Raw genomic sequence first — 18,686 nt, forward strand, 5'->3', positions numbered from 1 at the left:
TGCCAAGAGGCAGGTCAATAGTGAGAAGGCTCCTCAGGTCTTTGCCATGAACTGAAGGTATGTGTTTTGGGGGTACTGATTGCCCCTAGATAACATCACTCCAGGCTCTGATTTTAGCTGTAAAGTTAGAGGAATTGCCTAACTTTGCTGAAATGACTGCTGGTTTTCTGGCCAGGTAGCTGAAGTAGCCTGACTCTTTGGTACAATCCTTTTCCCTTGTAGTAAGTGAAGAATACAATTTACCCCAGCTCAAGCTACTGAAGTTGAAGTTTTATCGAACTTAAACTAGTGGCAGACTTGAATACTAATGAGAACTTGAAATCACAGCATGCAGAGTTATCACTGTTCCAGTTTACTCAATGACTTAGTTAAGAGGAAACAGACAATTAAAAATCAAATGTATAAAATAACAACCCTCTGAAAAAAAAGCAAGGGTTAAGAATGAGCTGTGTCCCAGGATGTTTGTACAGGCAAAACTCACACCCCAGAGAGCAGAAAATGGAGCCTGGCTCTCAGAATCTGCACTTGATCATTGATGCAGGAAGTGGAGGAAACTGTGTTACATGGAATAGTCAAAATTTAGAGCATTTGTATTGTTATTTTCAAGAATTATTATTCCCTGCTTGCCAGAGAAATGGCTGTTCAATTTTTCCTTCTGGATACCCATCATCTTACTGTGGGTGGCTACAAGTCGCCAAGAGATAGTGAAGGAGAAACTGTTAACTTCCACCAAAACCAAGGGCACTTTAAAATAATTAAGATCCAAAAAGTAAAGGAGGCTCGGTAAATAAAGATTTTATTGCAAGACTTATTTTCTTAACTTTATTATTAGAAGATTTGACGCTTTGGAAGGACAAGATATGACTTATGAATAGGCAACGCTGGAAAGTAATTTTAACAGTCATTTTGAATGTTCTCTAAAGGAGACATTTTAAATTAGAGTTGGTGTGTGCCACCACTGCAGTCTTTAGAGCATCCAGTACAGAGACCTTGTGCTTGAAACAAAGTCGTACGAAGTGGCCGAATATCCTTTGTCAATGCTCCACTGTTTTTATATACTGAACTTCTGAGGGTGCTATCAAGGGCATCGTCAGAGAGAGCCCGAAGCCTTAGAAGAAGGAGCTCTTTTTGTGTTCCTGAGGCTGGGGATTTCACCTGCTCAGTCTTTGCTCTGTTGGTAACCTTGCTGACTGTGATGGAGACAAGCCTCTGTGAGAGCATGGCCTCCATACCTTCAAAGGCTGGCCTCCAGTTTTCAACTCTCTGCTGATTTCAGAGACCCATTTCATTATGGATTGACTTTATTGCCTCTTTTCTGTCTTGCCGTTGTTTTATCTGAAGTATTTTATTAGTTCTAGCTGAAATTGGCAGAAAAAAACATCACAGCCAAAATGCATTGTGGTGGACTGTTCTCTTTTATAGCAATTTTTTAAATTGAACCAATACATTTACTTTATGATCCCTATAAATGCTTGCTATCACTTATTTACTAGTCAATACACTTTTAAATTTTGATTACTCTGAAAATTAAGATGTCTAGATGAGTCAGCTTATATAGAGAGCCTGGAGATGCATGAGAGAAGAAAAGTGGTGCAGGGAGGTTTTGGTGGATGCTTGCAGACCCCTTAAATGGCTGTTTGATGAAGATGTCTGTGTTTATGGCTTACTGATTTCTTTTCAAGGGTTGGAGAACCTACAAGATATTGAAAGGTGGGCTGTTTATTTTCCCTGTGTTGTTTTTATGTACTGAAATATTGTAGTGAAAATAGCTGGGTGGGGTGTAATGAATGTTTTCAAAGACCGTCCTTTGAAAGAGGTTTTTTCCAGCCCTTGGTGGTCACCACCCATTTTCCTGAGCTGTGCACGCCTCTCTCATTGTTCCTACCCACAAAGGCCCCTCGTGTGTCAGCAAATGTGCCAGCATGGAGAGCTAAAATGTCGCGGCATATTGGTCCAAACCTGCAGAAGCACCAGGGTTTTCACCCACAAATGTTAGTGGGTGTTGCCCAAGGCATAACACAGCATTAGAACTTGGGATTTGTCTACAGTGTTCAGCATGACCCTCTTGACTGGTTACAGTTGAGTGGGTTTGAGGCTGAAGCATAGGTACACATACCACTGATAGTAAAGTCGTACAATGGCAGTGTTTGTCCCTTAGGCTTGAAATAAAGCTTAATTGAAAAATTGTCCTTGTTTACCTGCAGTTGCACCATCTTGAAAAATAATGCTGGGTTGCGGTGTGGTATGGGCTGGGATGTGGTCGGTGCTCCATCTGAAAAATGAGGCTGGTTTTGAATTTAACTTCTGGACACCCCCATGCCCCCCAGCCTGCAGATTGCACTTCACTCACCTTTAGCTTTAACCCGCTGGTGAAGAGATAAAGCACATCCTTTGGTATGTGTTTTTTAGAGTAGGTAAATAGTTGAGTTATCTGAAAACAGATCTTAGCAATACCTCCTGAGCCTTTGAGCAACAATATGTATGGACCTCTAGATTAGCTGTCAAAACTGACTGATTACTACAAGTAATTCGAGACAAGATAAGGATCTGTGATCTCTCAAACACAAATCATTGATAGACATCTCAGGTTGTGCATTGTCATAACCTTATCCTGGCCCAGTGCAATTCCAGCGATAGCTGTGTTGCAGGGACTCGAGAATGTGTAAGTGGAAACTTCGGAGAAAAGCAGAGTGGTACATTTGTCACCCAAACAAAAAATGTGGCTGGTTTGAAAGCAAGTTCAGTTTTGGCCAATGTTGAAACAGTCATGTCTGTTGTATTATTTAGTGAGTTTGGTGGTGGGCTTTTTTTTAGTCTGCAGGTTATTTCTGAAGGCTGCCTTATCTTGGCTGGTATCAGAGCTAATAGCCACAGGGAAAGAATCCATGATCCAGTATCTTGATGGAGCAGAGTACTGCAAAACCGCTCTGGGGAGGGAAGACTGAGTTGAGATGATTCGCTGCTCCTCTGAGATTTGACCGTGCACTGGGCTGCTTGTTTCTCCCCAAATTTCCTTAATATTTGAGAAAATGGAGGACATGTTTCACTGACCTGTTCTAAGTGGGCTGCAGCAGCTTTACAAGGGTGATCCAGAGTTGTTTTGACCCTTTGTGACCAGCACTGGGGCTTGCTGAGCATGCAGTGACTTGGAGCATGATACTGCTCTTCCTGAAAACTAAGCCAGAAGAAAAGTCATCTGGCCCTAATGCAGGGAATAAATTGAAAAGGCAAAAAGGCTGTGCCTCTACCTGCTCTAACAGCTGATCAAACAGCAGCCTGGAGGCATCTCTGCATGCCTTGGGCCTTTTGTAGTACCGTGAGGCTGTGCCTTACCCCAGCTGCAGTGTGCTTGGCACATCCTTTGAGGTACCAGGATTGTGCTGGCGTGGCAACTGCGGGACAGGCTGCAGTCGAAGCATTGTAAAATAATCCAGGAACAGATTAATGGCTGCCGAAATCCTAATACTTATCTCTCAAGTTCAAGGTACTCATAAACTAGAGAAAAAACGGAAGAACATAAATCCTGTAGATGTTGTTTTGCTTACTATGATTAAATTTATCAGACTTTGTTGACATATTGTGAACCTAAATGCTTTGAAGAAATGTAAGTGCTCCTGCAGCCTCAGTGTGGTTTGCAACATTGAACTCCCCAAGTACTACTTAGTTGCTGTGACAACTTCAGTTGCAAAGTGTTTTTCTTTTAGTAGCTGCATTAAATGTAGCTAGTGGTATAAAAAAGATGCTAGTGCTGTAAACATTTTAAAACTGTATAGGTATAATGCTTTTTGTCTCAGAACCACGGTTTTGTTTTCTGTTTGGTTTTTTTTTTCCAGAAAAAAGTGCCAGAAATGTTAATGAAAATAAATAAAATACAAATCCAGTACAGCTTAATTATTACTACTAAAGGTACCATCAGAACTTCAGACACTGGAGAAGTTATAGTCTTATGTGTGGCTTGAAAGTACATATAGAGTTTATCATGTCTAAACAGCTGATATGTTCCCTGTTCAGGAAGCCTATTCCTGGATGTGTTACCGTCAGCTCTGGTGGTCCTAGGGTGATATGGAATTAGTGAATAATAAATACGTTTGAAGTCACCAAAAGTTTGGTATTCATTTAGGCCTCATCTAGCCTTTGGTTTTAAACTTAGATGAAGGAATTCCATCACATATGGCAGTAGATTTCAAGCTTTGCTGAACTAGCAGTGATTTGTTATTTAATGAGTATGTACAGAAACACAAGAAATCCCTCAATCAAGCCAAGGAGTTGGTGGTGAGTTACTGTAAGTTAGGGCAGCTTTAAAGGAAGGGTGGAAGATACTTCATTTCCTTATTTTTGTAATAGCCCTTTCTGTTAGTAGCCTTTCTTGTTACCTTCGAACTCTCATTTCCTTTATTAATGAATTCTCCATTTTGGCATTGTTTGTATTTGTTCTGTCTGTGTACTGGGTACCGTATCCCAGTGGGCAGCAACACTGCTTTAGCACTTGCCCTCCATGAGCCCTCCACATATTTCAAATTGGTGGGGTGTTTTTTTTTCTCTGTCCAAAAATAACTCTATGTCCTTCCCCTTCCTTTTGCTTTTGCTGTTGTGCTGAACCTGGGCATCTGGTGTCTTCTCAGACTTTAGAAGTAATTATTTTCACTGGAGAGAGGTATACACATACACATGGCACTGTGTATGGGTTTCTTTCACAGCTTTCATAGTTTGGCCCAAGTTCCTGGTGAGTGAGTAAATTGCTGTTTCTAGCACTTTTTATTTACCAATGGTTACTTTTATTACTTTAACGGAGGGAGCTTTCAAAAGCACAGCATGTCATCCAGAATAAACTGCTTGTCAGGTAGAATGGTTACAAATACTTTTAAAAGGAATTTTAAGGCTAAGTAAGCATGACTGCTGGTTGCTTGGTGTCTGCAAGCACATCTCTGGGGCAGTCAAGTGGTGTGGTTCTGAGATAGCTATGGACTGCCTCACAGTCAGCAAAACTCAGTTTTAAAAATTATCCTGGTTCAAATAATGTAGGGATTTGCCAAGCAGAAGATAATGCAAAATATAAACACAGCAAAAAATGCATTTGCTGGTTTGAAATAAATCTTCAGTGTTATCTAAGGTAGTACTGCCTGTGAAAATATTTTTTATGCTAAACATCTGATCTTTTTTCATTTATTTGTACTGTATTTTCTTATCTTTGCATCCATAAAATGTATTTTTCTTGCTCTGCAAGTTAGCATTTGAAACTTTACCTTTAAACCATTTGAAATGAGCATTTACTACAGAAATTTCATGTGACAACTTAATTCTGTGGATTCTTGACCTTTAAAGTACTGAAGCTGGAAACATTTAATAACCAGCCATTGGATATAAAGTAATATGTGTGTTGTTTTACTAGCTTGCATACATGGCAGTTTGAAGCAAAGTCCAAGGGTCACCAAAATCATGAAGTAAGCTCAAGGGAGTCAATGTGCACTGCGTAATTCAAAGAGCTGTCCGAACGTGTCACGCAGTGTGTATGTACGAGTGAAGGCTGCCGGGTTACGTATAAGGTATTTTTCTGCGAGGTGTGGATTACAATTTCTCTGAAAGCTTCTGTGATCTGGAACCTACAAGGTGGGAGTGTAATTCAGTGCAGTTGGTGCACTGCTGAATCTTAAGCAAGTGTGTGTGTACACAACCTGAGTATCGACTCATACGGACTTGTGAAGAGCGGTGAAACCCTGAGGAGAAGATTGCTGTCTTGGCAAGTCCCCTCCGTCAGCTTAGAGGAGGCCACCAATGTCCTTGACAGAAGGGAAGATCACTGAAGCTGACGACCCGGCACCGCCATCAGCTGAGTGGGTACCAAGGGCTTTGAGCAGGGTAACTGCCTGCAGGAAGGACCAGGGAGATGTACGGGTGGAGGTGGCGGGCAGGGGTTACTGGTGGAGGCAAAGTACTGTAGGATTGCAACGGCAGAGAGCAACTAGAGTCACAGTCACAGTCAGTGGAAAGAGGACTGAAACCTCAGGTCAGTCCCTGTCTGCTGAGCCAAGGAGGGTTGTGTGAGTGCCTAACCTGACTGCAGATCCTTGAGTGACGCTGTATGCCTGTGCCTAAGCTCCCAATGCAGGGGGTGGTCTGTTTGCCCAAACACTTGTTGGACTGATCCCTCCTGTCTCTGGGTTGCTGGTACCTTTTAGAGATGCTACAGGAGGGCAGTGGCAGCAGCGCAGCCCCCAGCCCGGATTGGCTGCCTCAACATTTTTCCTGGCTGCTGGAGCTGCCACAGCAGTGGGCAGATTATGATCTTCACCTCAGATGTGCAAGACCTTTGTGTGCAAGCATTTCCACCTATTTCAGTGAAGCTGTGTTGCAAGGGCCTGCTGGAGATGAGCAAGAGGATAGGAATCTGGCTCCTGGGATCCATGCAGGGCATTCCTACTTCGCTTTGGATGCCTTCAACCATTGGATTTCATGCTCGGTTCCTGTGCATGGGTGTAGCCTTGGGACTGGTTCAGTGTTTGGGTTCTTGGGAGAAGCATGGAGAACTGCTTCTGAAAATTTGAAAGCTTCAGCTGGGAGGGCAAATACTTGCCAGTTGTTTGTCATCTCTTCTCATATGTGTTGGCCTGTAAATTCTATTTTCAGAGTGCAGACTAAGAATGCCAGAAGGGAGTGGGAAATCATGTAAACAACTGTCCTGAGGGTACAGTGCCGTACTTGTGTTCTGCGGCAGGGAACTGCCTGTGCTGCCTTAACTCTTCCATTCTCTATGACTTGCACACCTGTAAGCACTGTGGCACCAGAGCATCATCCAGCAGCCCTGAGTCCTTGCTGGAAAGCAGCACCTCCCCATTTCTTCTCACTGAGTCTCCCGACCACCCTCTACATAGCCGAATCCTGGATGGAGTCCCCAGGCCCATTCCTCAGCTCAGTCTCCCTATTTCCAATAGAAATGTGAGCTTTTCCATTTCTTTCTTGTTTTTTTATTGGAAACAGTAATGCTGAAGGAGTGAGGGTCGGGGTACTCCAAGGAGTCTTCCCCTACAGTACCCCTGGGCCCTGGACCAGTGTACGGGTGGCTTGATTCATGGTGGCTTTCTTCTCTCTCCCCTCTGCACTTCTAAAATTTGTCAAAGGTTTGGGTGAGTGAGGTTTCTGCTTGCGTTGCTTTCTCCAAGCAATGACGCAGGCATGTGCTCTTTTTCTGCCACGTAAGTGGGTGGTTTATGTACTAGGAGGGAATGATTCATAAATTAGCTAGAGCTTGGGCCTTTTCTCTATTGTCTGAATGATGTGTGAAGAGGGTTTGGGGTTGGCCTTTCCTCCTGCCATTCAGTCGGGCAGGTTGTTAGGCAGTCACATTGTCACTCTCCAGCTATAGGTAGTCCGGCCTCACCTGGGGTGAAATGCATAACATGGGAATAACGGCCTGTGGTCTGCAAGTGAAAACCATGAAAATACTACTTTTTGCAGAATTCTGTCACTTAACTGCATTTTTGGGAGGCACTTGCAACCAGGATGAGTAAGCACAGGACTGTCTCTGAGATGGGCATCCCTGGGAGGGCCAGCAAGCAAAATGGATGTCTTGGGGGGAAGTGGGATTGGGGATGTTTTGGATCTCGGTGTGCTTTATCCTGGGTTGTCTACAATAACAAGGAGACTCCCGGGTGTGCTGAGTGAGGGAAGATGTGGGGGAAATTGAGGTGTAGGAAGCCACAGAGGGAAATGCTTAACAAGCAAGTTGTTTGTTTATTTAAAATGACAATGGGTGAGCAAAAAGTCTTTTGAAAGCACAGGCAGGCTGATTCCTCCGCTTGTTTTCTGATGTGAGAAAGCTCCTGTGAGGTGTGTAATGAACTATGATGTCTCTCTGTAGAGAACCTGAGCAAGACAGTCAGAAGCAGTGTTGAGGGAAAGCATCTGCAGCAGAAAGAAAATCTTCCTCTGCTCATAGCATAAGTTATTAGAAACCTCAAGCAACCCCTGGTTAACGAAACCAGCTTGTTTCATTAGCCACACTTCAAAATTATATTTACAGAGGTTAGCAAAATCAAATATTTTTCTTTGTGGCCAGAATGATGTCATGAGAGACCGTCTCTTATATAATCTGTTTTTACTGCATAAATTGTGACCTGGCTTTGTCCTTGGTTCCCAAAGTTTTGTATTTAAATGAGGAGGGACTGGATTTTGTTTTGACCAAGTTGGTTCTAAATCTAGATTTAGACGATTCAAGTTAAATTTTTCAAGCGGCAGAATATTCACAAATATTACCACAAAATTTTTGTTCTGTTTGGTTTTGGTTTGTTTCTACTCATTTATTTTGTTAGTATAATTAGAAACTGAGATTTGTTCCCAGTCTAGCATCTTTATAGGCATAGTTTAGGCACATTTTTCTTTAGAGAGTATACTTCTGAAAGTTGCATTGGTATAAGTGTTTTACATGACTCCCCTGTACCCAACACCTGCCCCTGGAGAACATGGGGCATTTTCTATTGTGTCTTCTTGGACAGTTGTATGAAGGGACTTTTTTAATTACATGAATGTAGTATGACTCTTACTTGGCAAGGAGAAAAGTAGTGAATTAGTGTCACTTTGTGAATATCTGATCCTTTAGATTCAGACTCGTGTGGGTCAGCGTTCACTTCAGGGATGCCTGTGAAGTAATTATCAAAGTTGGATCCTGCCATTCTGTACTGAAATGTGTACAGACCTTCTCCAGCACATGCCTCCTGTAACAGAGACCAAGTTATAAAACAGTCATCTTGGGCAAAACAATTGTGAAAGGTTTGCCGAGGGCTGATCGTGGATCTTGAGAAGATAGTTTAAGAATTTATGAGGCCCCTTGCCCTATTAGCACACCCACTGATGAGCACCTACCTGATTGCACACGTGCCCAGCGTCTGTTTTGCAGCATAAGGGCTCTACTGCTCTGTTTTGAGCCCAGTCCTGCTTTGGATGATGATATCGAGTGCCCAGCCTTGTTTGGCCCCAGCAAGCATGCTATTGTAACTTTACTCTTGGCATTTAGTGCACATCCTGGCTATTTTTCCTTCTTTCTAATTTATGAAACCTCCAGTGGTTTCAGTGCTAGAAGCTGCTGCAGGATCTCTAGGTCTTCAAGAAACAGTCATCTTCTTTAGAATACATTACTAGGGATTAATACCATTTTTCTACTCTATGCAGTTTTGCATGACTCTGGTCATGATTGGAACAGTTTCTAGGGTTAAGTAATGCGATTAATATTTGTTTTCCTCATAATCTTAATTCAACAGAATATACTTATTGAAACTCCTTGTTTTGATAGGGTGGGGTTTTTTGGTTGATCCATTTTTAGTTTATAGGTTCATTATTTTGTATTGATGTTGGAAAAAGCAGGTTGTAGGCTGCTTCGTTTTTGGGAGTCTTGCAAATGGAGAGATGCTGCTGGTAATTCTAGAAATGAATGTGCAGCCACAACAGCAAAAACAGAGCAACTGATCTACTCCACACCTTGTTCTGTCTGTTTTGTGCTATTCAGTGCTATTTGCTGTTCAGTGCTATTTGCACTGGTGGACTACTGCAAGAGTCTATTGTAAAGAAATTTATTCCTCAACTTGTGCAAGTGTAGGAACTTGTAGTATCAGCAGAACTACATGGGGCTGAAATAGCTGATGGTTTTGAATGGATTCAGGTGCTTCATGTTCTAAAATAAGAATTGTACTTTATAAAAGAACCTTGGTGTCAGTGGAGTTCCTTCTTAAACTGCCCTGTTCCAGAATCCTGATAAATGTATTCCTGTGTTTCTCACATGTTAAATTTAACTTTGTCCCTTGGTGGCTTAATTTTGCATACTTGCTTCATAAAATGTCTTCCCCTTTGTTATTTCCTGCTCTTCTGTTCTCTGTGGAGTTTTAAGGCAGTTAGCTCTATTGGTCATGTTATTTTACTCAAGAAAGAATCTGTTTTCATAGAAAATGAAGTCATGGTGATTTAATTAGAATAGCTTCTAGAAAGGAGGACTATCTTGCAAGCAACAGTATTTTCTTTCCCATTTTGTATCCTTTATGGTCAAGGAAAGGTATTCTTCCAGAACAGTGTTGGATTAAGAGCTGAGACAGTTCTACAGACCAACACAGTTTGATATTCTATTACTACTTTTATTTTAATGTGGTGTATAGCCATTGAAACTCTACAACATTGTAATATCTATGACACAGTCCTATACACTGTTATTGTTCTAGCTTTAAAATGGATTGTCACCCATCCCAGAGTAAGTAAATTTAGATTGAACAAATAAAAAAAATTATTTTTAATGTTTCCTGAATCCCAGGAGTAATAGTTTGCCATTTCATTTTGAATCTCTTACTTAAGGCAGATCTCAGTCCTCACACTCAGTGGGAATTCAGGGCATTCAAAGGCTGATTTGTGTAGAACCAGAGCCCTTTCCAGCTGTGACAGTCCTCTCCTAATTCCCATTTTAAAAGGAGCAAATAGATACTAAATTCTGACCAATTGATTTAAACCACTTGACAGAATGGATTTATTGCTGAGAAGATAAACTCTCATAAATGCCTCTCAAGTTGTGAATTGCATTTCAAGAAGTGCTTTTTCCTTTCTCTTCTTTACCTATCAGGAGCAGTTCCGAACGGAGGAAGGAGAAGTCAAGAGATGCAGCAAGATGCAGAAGAAGCAAAGAGACTGAAGTTTTCTATGAACTGGCACATGAGCTGCCTCTGCCCCACAACATCAGCTCCCACCTGGACAAGGCATCCATAATGCGCCTGGCAATCAGTTTCCTACGGACTCATAAGCTTCTGTCTTCAGGTAACACCTGGGTAAAAGAAGTTAATTTTTATTGCTAGTTGATGGCACCTTGGTAAGATTGTGCATGCTCTTCTTTGAGCACAGGGTTACCAAAATAACAACTAGTGCAGGGTTTTTGCCTCTCTAAAAAACCTCTCAGAACTCCTGAATGTGATTTATTAAGCTCAGTTACAAGAGTTTAAGCTTTTAAGAGTTTAATCAGAATTCAAACATGCACCTTAAGCTTCCATGCTGAAAGAAATAAATTTTGATTTGGCATGGCAAGCATCTTTGTGCCACCACATTCAAAGAGCAGCTGGGAAGTTCTGGGGGTCCAATACTTTGTCTGAAAGGACTAATTGTGCTATCCACTGGCAATAAATAGTATGTAGATTGTTTATGACAAGGTAGACTGAGATAGCTAAAACAACTTTTAAATACTTGATGTGAATGGATTCTATGTAATCAGAGTCTTGCTCATGTTGGACTAGTAGGAAATGTAAATGAGCATGATTTTTATAGCCTGTGAAAACTGATCAAATCAGCAACATTCTTATTTTGCCCCTATAATTGAATCATCATTTGATGAAAATCTGTGGCTTGAGTAGCCTGTAACATCAATGAAAACAACTGATGTTCCAGAAGAACTTTCACACAGTGACCTATAAGTGTTAAGAATGTGAAACAACGCCTGCATTGTTTGGGAAAGGTAAACCCAAAATTTCATCTTTTACTTCATTAATGGCTAAACTCCCAATAAGGTCATGATTGCACTTCCTCTTTTCAGAAAAGTTGAGTCATGCCATAGCAATTATTTTGATAAATGTTATTAGGAAGTATCCCATTTTGTGGATGAGTATGCTGTTGGTTTGTTGTTGGTTAGTCTGAAATATATGGCAAATTCAGTTCTATTCTGTGTGCTCTGTAATTTTCTGTGGCACTTTTGGCTTCTGCTAAAGACTATTGTATAAAATGTAGGTATTTTCATCTTTGCTTATAGAATGTGGTTTTAACATGTACTTCTGTGAAAAGTAAAGTTTACTTGCTGAACAGTGTTTGGAAATCATCTCTGATTTCGTCATGTAACTAATACTTGAAGAAGCTGCGTAGGTAGGTAAATGTTCTTAACTTACCATACAGCAAGCCAATTTGTTAGCAACTTTCTCATAAAAAAAAGCTGCAGTTCTTCAGATATTTATGTGGCATGAACTAGAGACTGACCCAGCATAGGAAAAGCAAACTTTTGAAAGACTGTAACATATAAAATAAATAATTTGTATGCTTGTGAAAATTGACGTGAAATAGTTGGATGTTGTCATCATCAGAAAAATACATTTGCTCAACTGCAAAGATTAAAGTGAACTTTTCAAATATATTTACATTTCTCAGTGAGGAAAAAATCTACAGATGAAACATTTATTTTGATGCTTCTGTAGTCTAAAGGCTTAGACTCATATTATTTGATAGTGATGACAACTCAGTATGTATATATAATATTCATACATACATATAAAATAGGATATTTCTGTGGCAGTATTTGAAAAACAATGTGATTCATGCAGCTTTTCTTGAAGGACCACCAGTACCCAGCAGTTAGAAAAGAATCTGGAAATAAAATGTTACAGTAGCAACAGGCTGTGCTTAAATATTTCATGCTTTCTCTATGCTAGTTATTTCCTTAGCCTTAAGCCTGATGCACTCACTTCCCCAATATTAACTCCCCCTAAATATTAACTTGAAGTCCTCTCATTAAAATTTGTGTTGTTAGTCAAGTGCAGATTCGCCCATGGCTGCATCTTTAAATAGCAGAGATATTGTAGATATCAGTTTCAAAGTCTTTGACGCTTCTATTCTGAGGAATTGAAATTAGGGTACTTTAAGGGGACTGATTTTCAGGAAATTTTGGGTATTATTTTCTGATAATAAAAATACATCTAAATGAAAGAACTCAAGCCAGAAAACCATGTCTGCTGCTCATCTACTACTCTGAGTATAGCTAATACTTAAGTTACATTTTATATTTTTGATTGTGGAACTCTAAAAAATGTCAGTCTTTATAAGGACATTGGCTTTCACTAGAAGACCATCCAATTTAATTTAGAGTGGTAGGTTTTTGATGCAACTGTAGGCTCACAGATGAAGAGGTTTGCTGCTTATCATGCTTTGACAAGCATGAAACAAGATGGAAACTGGGCTTGTGTGATATTTGTGCTCATTAATTCTTGCTTTTGCTCTAGACACTTTCTGAGCCCCAAGCAAAGCTGCTGCAAAGGTTTCATGTGCATATTTAGCACCCTGGAACTTAGCCATAAATTCGTTGTTGCATTTGAGAAGTCTGATTTGACTGATGGGGAGCATGGAGGATACTGTGTCGTCTATGACAGGTGAACTGGGAGGTGGGGACATGAAGGTACATGAGAAGCAAATGCCCATCCCAGCCTGAAAACCCCCTTTTGTCTTTATCGAAACTGTTTTGATTATTTGGGCTGGATTATATACTGGAGTAAAGTGAGAGTACTTGTTCTGTCATTAATTAGGACATTGAAATAACATTTACTGCATTTTTATATACATACAGTGTCACTAAAAGAAGCTTGCAGTGCAGCTTGAAAAATGCTTCAAACTATAATAGAGAAAAAAGCTACTGCTTGATTAGCATTTCTCTTATTTATTCTATAAAAACCTTCCAGAACACCAGATTTTATTTTTTATTACTGTTTGTGGGCTTGATTCTCAAACACATCTCTCCGTTTCAAGGCACTTTTGCCTGAAGCAGAAAAAGGAAGGCCCTTCCCAGGACTGCACCCTCATTTTTCTGCAAGCTGATGCTCCAGATGGGATTTCAGAGATGGCCGCAGGCAACTTGCCAGCCTCAGTCTACTGGCATTGAGTGTCTCATGCCCCTTCCTATTATTCCCTGACTCGGAATAGGGCTTTTCACTTGTGTAACTTGGGCTGTTTTACTAGCTGTGTCTGCATAATGATTATTTATCTGTCGGGAAGCCAAGACCTAGGGAAATCTATGCCCACATTCTTCCAGCAGGTGAATGGCAGAGCCCCTGAATCTGAGCCCTCATTGAGAGCTCTCCTGCTACGTGCCTCCAAAAATCCTGACTTTTGGATTGCAGGGTGCACATCTCCTGCAGGCGTTGCAGGGCCCAAGCTTGGCCCTTGTATCCTATCATAATAGGAAATAGCTGGTTGTATATCTCAGAGTTCAAAAGGGTAAAAAATACCAGGTTTTGCTTTATAAAAGTTGCTGCTTTACTTAGTAACACGTTTCCCTTTGATTTTCACAGTAGGCAATTCTGTGTGGGAATGTTGGAGAGGAAGCCTTTAACATTTAGAAATGCAGGCTGTTCGTCTGACGGCCTGATTGAGATTAGTATCACAGGAAGCAAACTGAAACAATGGCTTTATAATACTGTTTCCATGTTGTGCACAGAACAGTACACGGTATAATTGGAATGCTAAGTAGAAATATTTAATTATGATAATCTTAAATATTTTTCAAGATGTCTCCTAATTCTCTTGGCATAATACATTTTTGCCATCGTCACATTCAAACGGTTGGGATAAATTTAGAACTGATCTTTGTTCATTTCAAGTAAAGGTTTTGATCCCATAAAGTTGCTGCTGAAAATAGGCATTCTGATGCTTATCAGTAGTGGAGCTTTTGGACTTCAGATCTTAAGTTCTTCAGTTCAGTCAGAAAAACTGTTAGCAGTACTTTTCCCTTATTATTTTTAGTGTAGTTAGTAAGTTAGGCTAATGCTTTTTAGGGGGGTTAATAGATGGCAAAAGAGGAATAACTGGCTTTTGCTAAAGAATGGCTGTCTTGGTTAACAGCTAACATCATGACAGTTGCTAAGGCTGACTCAGATATTCTCTTTTTGTCTGAATATGAAGAAGAGAATCCATTTCAGGAAGCCTGTATATGCAGTGTCAATAATTTTAAGTGTTTATTTGAACCATGCTGATGCTAAAGGCATTACAGGAACCAGAACTCTTTGGTACCAGTGAGTTTCTGTGTGGCAGGACTATGGACTTTTTAATCAGGCTAATCAGGCAAACACAGTTTTATCAGCTTGCTTTAATCCCATCCCAACTGTGTGGTCACCCAAGTGTATCTTCTGTGCAGAAATCCAGCAAAGGAAACTGGCTGGGAATTGCTCCTGTGCAGGCAGACAGCAGCAGAAATGGGGAGGGAACAGGGAAGCAGACAGGAAGTTGTTTGGGAGAAGGGAGGCCACAAGGAAGCCAGTGTGAAGTTGTTTCAAGGGAGGGAGACAACAGAGCCGGAAAGCCAGCAGGGAGCAGAAGGGAAAAAATAGCTTTTCTCTAGGCTTTTAAGCAAGAGGACAAACTGTGGGGAGAATTGGTGTGGGCATTGTTTTTGAATGTCTGGACAAGCTGCATCTAATGTCAGAACATTGTGGCATGAAACAGTGCTTTAAAAATAGCATGTCTACTTCGTTGCTTTTATTAAATTAGAAAAATAGTTTTATAGTGATGCTAAGAATGAGAGTGGAGCCAGGTGCTGAGTGCTTCAGCTGCTCGAAGGGGTGTCCTTATTCAGGGAAAGTGCACCAGAAGGTCCCATGGGTCTTAAAACCTGGTCTGATGGGGTGCTGTATCCTGCCATTCAACACCGATGGCTGTAGGACTTGAAGCAACTTCCTGGGAGCAGCATCTGAATGATTTGGCTAGATATAGACTCTGCAGTCAAAATGACACTAGCATGAGTGTTCTCTTTATCCAAGTTGCTTGTGCACTTGGAGATAAGAGCCCTTCAGGAAGCTTCAAGTTAAAGAGTAGCTTTTTCTTGATGTACCTAAATTGGAAGCTTTTATTGAACACGTTGAGAATATCCCCTTGAACAGGATGTACTGCCCTGTCAAGACAGAAAAAAGGGGAAAAAATCAGTTGCTTTCCTTTGACGGAAAACAAGAAACCAGGAAGAGACAAGACTGTCTTGAAGCTGCTCTCTCTGATGCAGGATGAAGCTGCTGTTAGTTCTTCCCTAACTTTTGGCTGCTGGCGTCAGGCAGTTTTTACAGCCCTCTGGAGTGGCAGCTATAGCCTGGTATCTGTTATGCACAGTATCTAAGTGGCTTTTTGGTACTTACAGGAACCAGGATGAGAGACAAATCCGGGAAAATTCTGTGCAGGTGACTGTGTGACCTACAGTAGAAACACACGTTATCACCATCTACCTCTGAACTAACCAAAAAGGCCCATTTGAGTCAGATCAAAGGTGTTAAGAGGAATATAGGCTGTTTGCTAGGAGGTTGTTTATACCTGGGCATTTTTTTCTTGTAAGGAGAGCCTGATTTTTGAGCCTTCAGACTCGTTCCAAGAGGTTGGACTGAAGGAAATGAGCAAGCATCTACGGAAAAAGTGTTCTTAAACTTGGGAACAGTGCACATCCTGACAGTGGGAATTAATCAAAGCTTGTTTACAAGAGCTATTTTTAGCATAAAAGGTTATTATAAACACAGCAATAAGCATTTGCTATCACAGTTCAAAGTTTCTTTTCAATAAATAGTTACTACTTTGGTTGTTAGAAAATTTATCAAAATAAATACTTATCAAAATTTAATACAGACTGAGACATGGACTGAAAAATACTGTATCAAAATTTGCTGCAGTAATAAATGCTGCCTTAGGGCAATATGAACAGTGGATGACCCTTCAAATGCTGGGACATGAGACCTGGTTGATCTCTTTTGGGTTCTCCTGTAGCTCTAACAGTCATCCCAGGGAGGCCACTGCACTCTTCTGAGGCTTTCTGACATGTTTCAACATCTTCCGATTTCACCTAGACAGGGATTCTCCTCCTGTGTAGGCTTCACAGCATAACATGAACACAGTCTTGGCCAGTCTCCATCAATGTAGCTGTGATATGAACAATATATTACAGCACTTCATTCTGCTAAATGTGCTATTAACTTATACATAAAATGACCTATTAGCAGTCCAGTCTCCCTGCTATACTGTCATGGTGCCCTACCTGAGGTACTCCCCTTTGTAGAGGGGAGATGAAAAAAGTTTTAGGGGAAAAAAAAAAAAAGGCATCCTTATTTCAAAATTCAGTTACCAACTATTTTGAAAAGCAATGCTAAAAAAAAAAAATAGAAAAAAAAAAGTCAGTATAAACTGAGTCCCACTGTTACCTTTCTTGAAGACCTGGAAAATCTGGCAAGTCTACGTGGGGTGCTGCTATCTCGATAAAGTGACCTCAGACCTACTGGAAACCAAAGGCTGAAGTTCTGCCCTCAGCTTCTCGTGCTTACTTCCCACTTCCCTTTGGTCCCAGCTTTCTCAAATATTTTCCATCTGAAGCTGAATTTTCTTATGCTAATGCCCCAGTCCAGCCCCAAGATAAATTAATGAAGAAAATTTAAAGCAAAGTGAAAGACAATAGGGATCCTTCCTGAGGAGGAGCTTGCAGTAGCCATGCCTTTATTTGTTTTTCATCTTCAAAACAGAGTCTTTCTAAAGCCAACCAGGTTTTTGCTAGTGGCAGTGACTGAATTGCTTCTGATGTGTCAGTTCCTAAAGTGTGTATACCCTCTGTGTATTACTAGCTAGTAGTTTTCACAGGAGAAAGGGAACATGCCATAATGCTGAGACTGCAGACATAGGAGGGACTACTATTTATTATTTATATTACTATAATTATACCAAGTTACCTGATACAGGGCATGCTAGGGCCACCACAGTGATGCCCAGCATATTTCTTTGCTGCAGACTAAGGATCCTCAGGTAGCTGATATGCTTCAGAGGGTTAGTACAGATGACACCTTCTGGGACTCTTGTTTGCAATCACCATAAAGAACCTGGAAACAGCAGAAGGCATGAGCACCTTTGGTGTGTCCCCCAGTGCTGGAGCTGCGCAGGGTAGGCTACTGGGGGCTGCTCATGGAGGACAGGCAAGGAATAGATGGGCAGCAGTAGCACAGTGGCTCCTGGAGGTACCAGCCCGATAGTGCCTACACTTTTCCTTGCTACAGCTGCTCTGTCTTTGAAATGTGAGCATCCCCTATTAAGTACTGCAAGAAACCTGTATCTGCCAGCTCCCCTTTTCCTGCCGTGGCCAGGGCTGCTAAGAAAAAAGGATGGGGTGCAGTGGGGTTTATTGAGTTACCAGGGAAGCTGGAAGGTGTCCGCAGAACACTTGGTCGTGTTTTGTGGTTATGTTAGATGGGGTGCACAGCAGCACAATCATCCCTACCTCCTCTCAGTCCACATTACAGATGACTCCAGCTGGACAAAGATAATTTTAATAAAAACAGTTGAACTCTGATCCCACAAACCCGTTTAACCACGTACTTTAAGGCTGACTGTATCTTTTAAGTGCTGTGCTCAGCTCTGACATTAAGGGTTTGAACCTGCAGCCCTAATGTGAGTGATCCTATGTCCTCTGTGTGTGTTTGTATAAGTAATATAATTTATATACATGGAAAAGCAAACTTAATCATCTGATAATACAAGTAAAGTGTTTGTCTTTCACTGTTGGAGGCATTTAAGAATACAAATGCTTTGAATAGCCTTCCTGCCTTTGAATGGTCATGTTTTGTTAATGCAAACTTAATGAGCTGGGAAAAAAAAATGGAAAGGAGGGTCTGGGGTTAGAGCTGAAAAGTCATTTTTTCTCTGAACCCACACTTGGCTGATTGTCTTGGGCTATAGCCATGATCCCTGCTGAATAAACCATTTGTTTGCTTCCGGAAAAGTAAAATAAGACCCTTGACATTCTTTACGCAGCAGAAACAAGCTTGGGAGCAGATGGTCACTTACCTCTTTTTTTTTCCCCACTTTTTTTTTTTTTCCTTTCCTAAATGTCATTATGGTCAAAGTGCATACTATTCAAATAATATTATTGTGTATTTTCTGTATTTTAAATGCTAGTTCTGATGTAA

At 41.0% G+C, this 18,686-nt stretch overlaps 1 protein-coding gene across 3 annotated transcripts in view; it reads left to right on the forward strand.

Annotated features, from left to right (window-relative positions):
- The window catches only part of EPAS1 (endothelial PAS domain protein 1), a 77,707-nt gene that overhangs the window by 31,138 nt on the left and 27,883 nt on the right, over positions 1-18,686 (forward strand). The window contains exons 1-2 of one of the 3 annotated variants that reach the window (XM_064648405.1): positions 5,669-5,831; positions 10,592-10,782. In XM_064648405.1, the coding sequence (XP_064504475.1) occupies positions 5,773-5,831; positions 10,592-10,782 (250 nt within the window). In that variant the 5' untranslated portion in view covers positions 5,669-5,772. Of the gene's footprint in view, positions 1-5,668; positions 5,832-6,865; positions 6,934-10,591; positions 10,783-18,686 lie in introns of those variants that run through there. The other 2 variants (XM_064648404.1, XM_064648406.1) reach the window with 2 other exon arrangements.

This window comes from Pseudopipra pipra, chromosome 3 (genome assembly GCF_036250125.1).
Source record: "Pseudopipra pipra isolate bDixPip1 chromosome 3, bDixPip1.hap1, whole genome shotgun sequence".
NCBI lineage: Eukaryota > Metazoa > Chordata > Aves > Passeriformes > Pipridae > Pseudopipra > Pseudopipra pipra.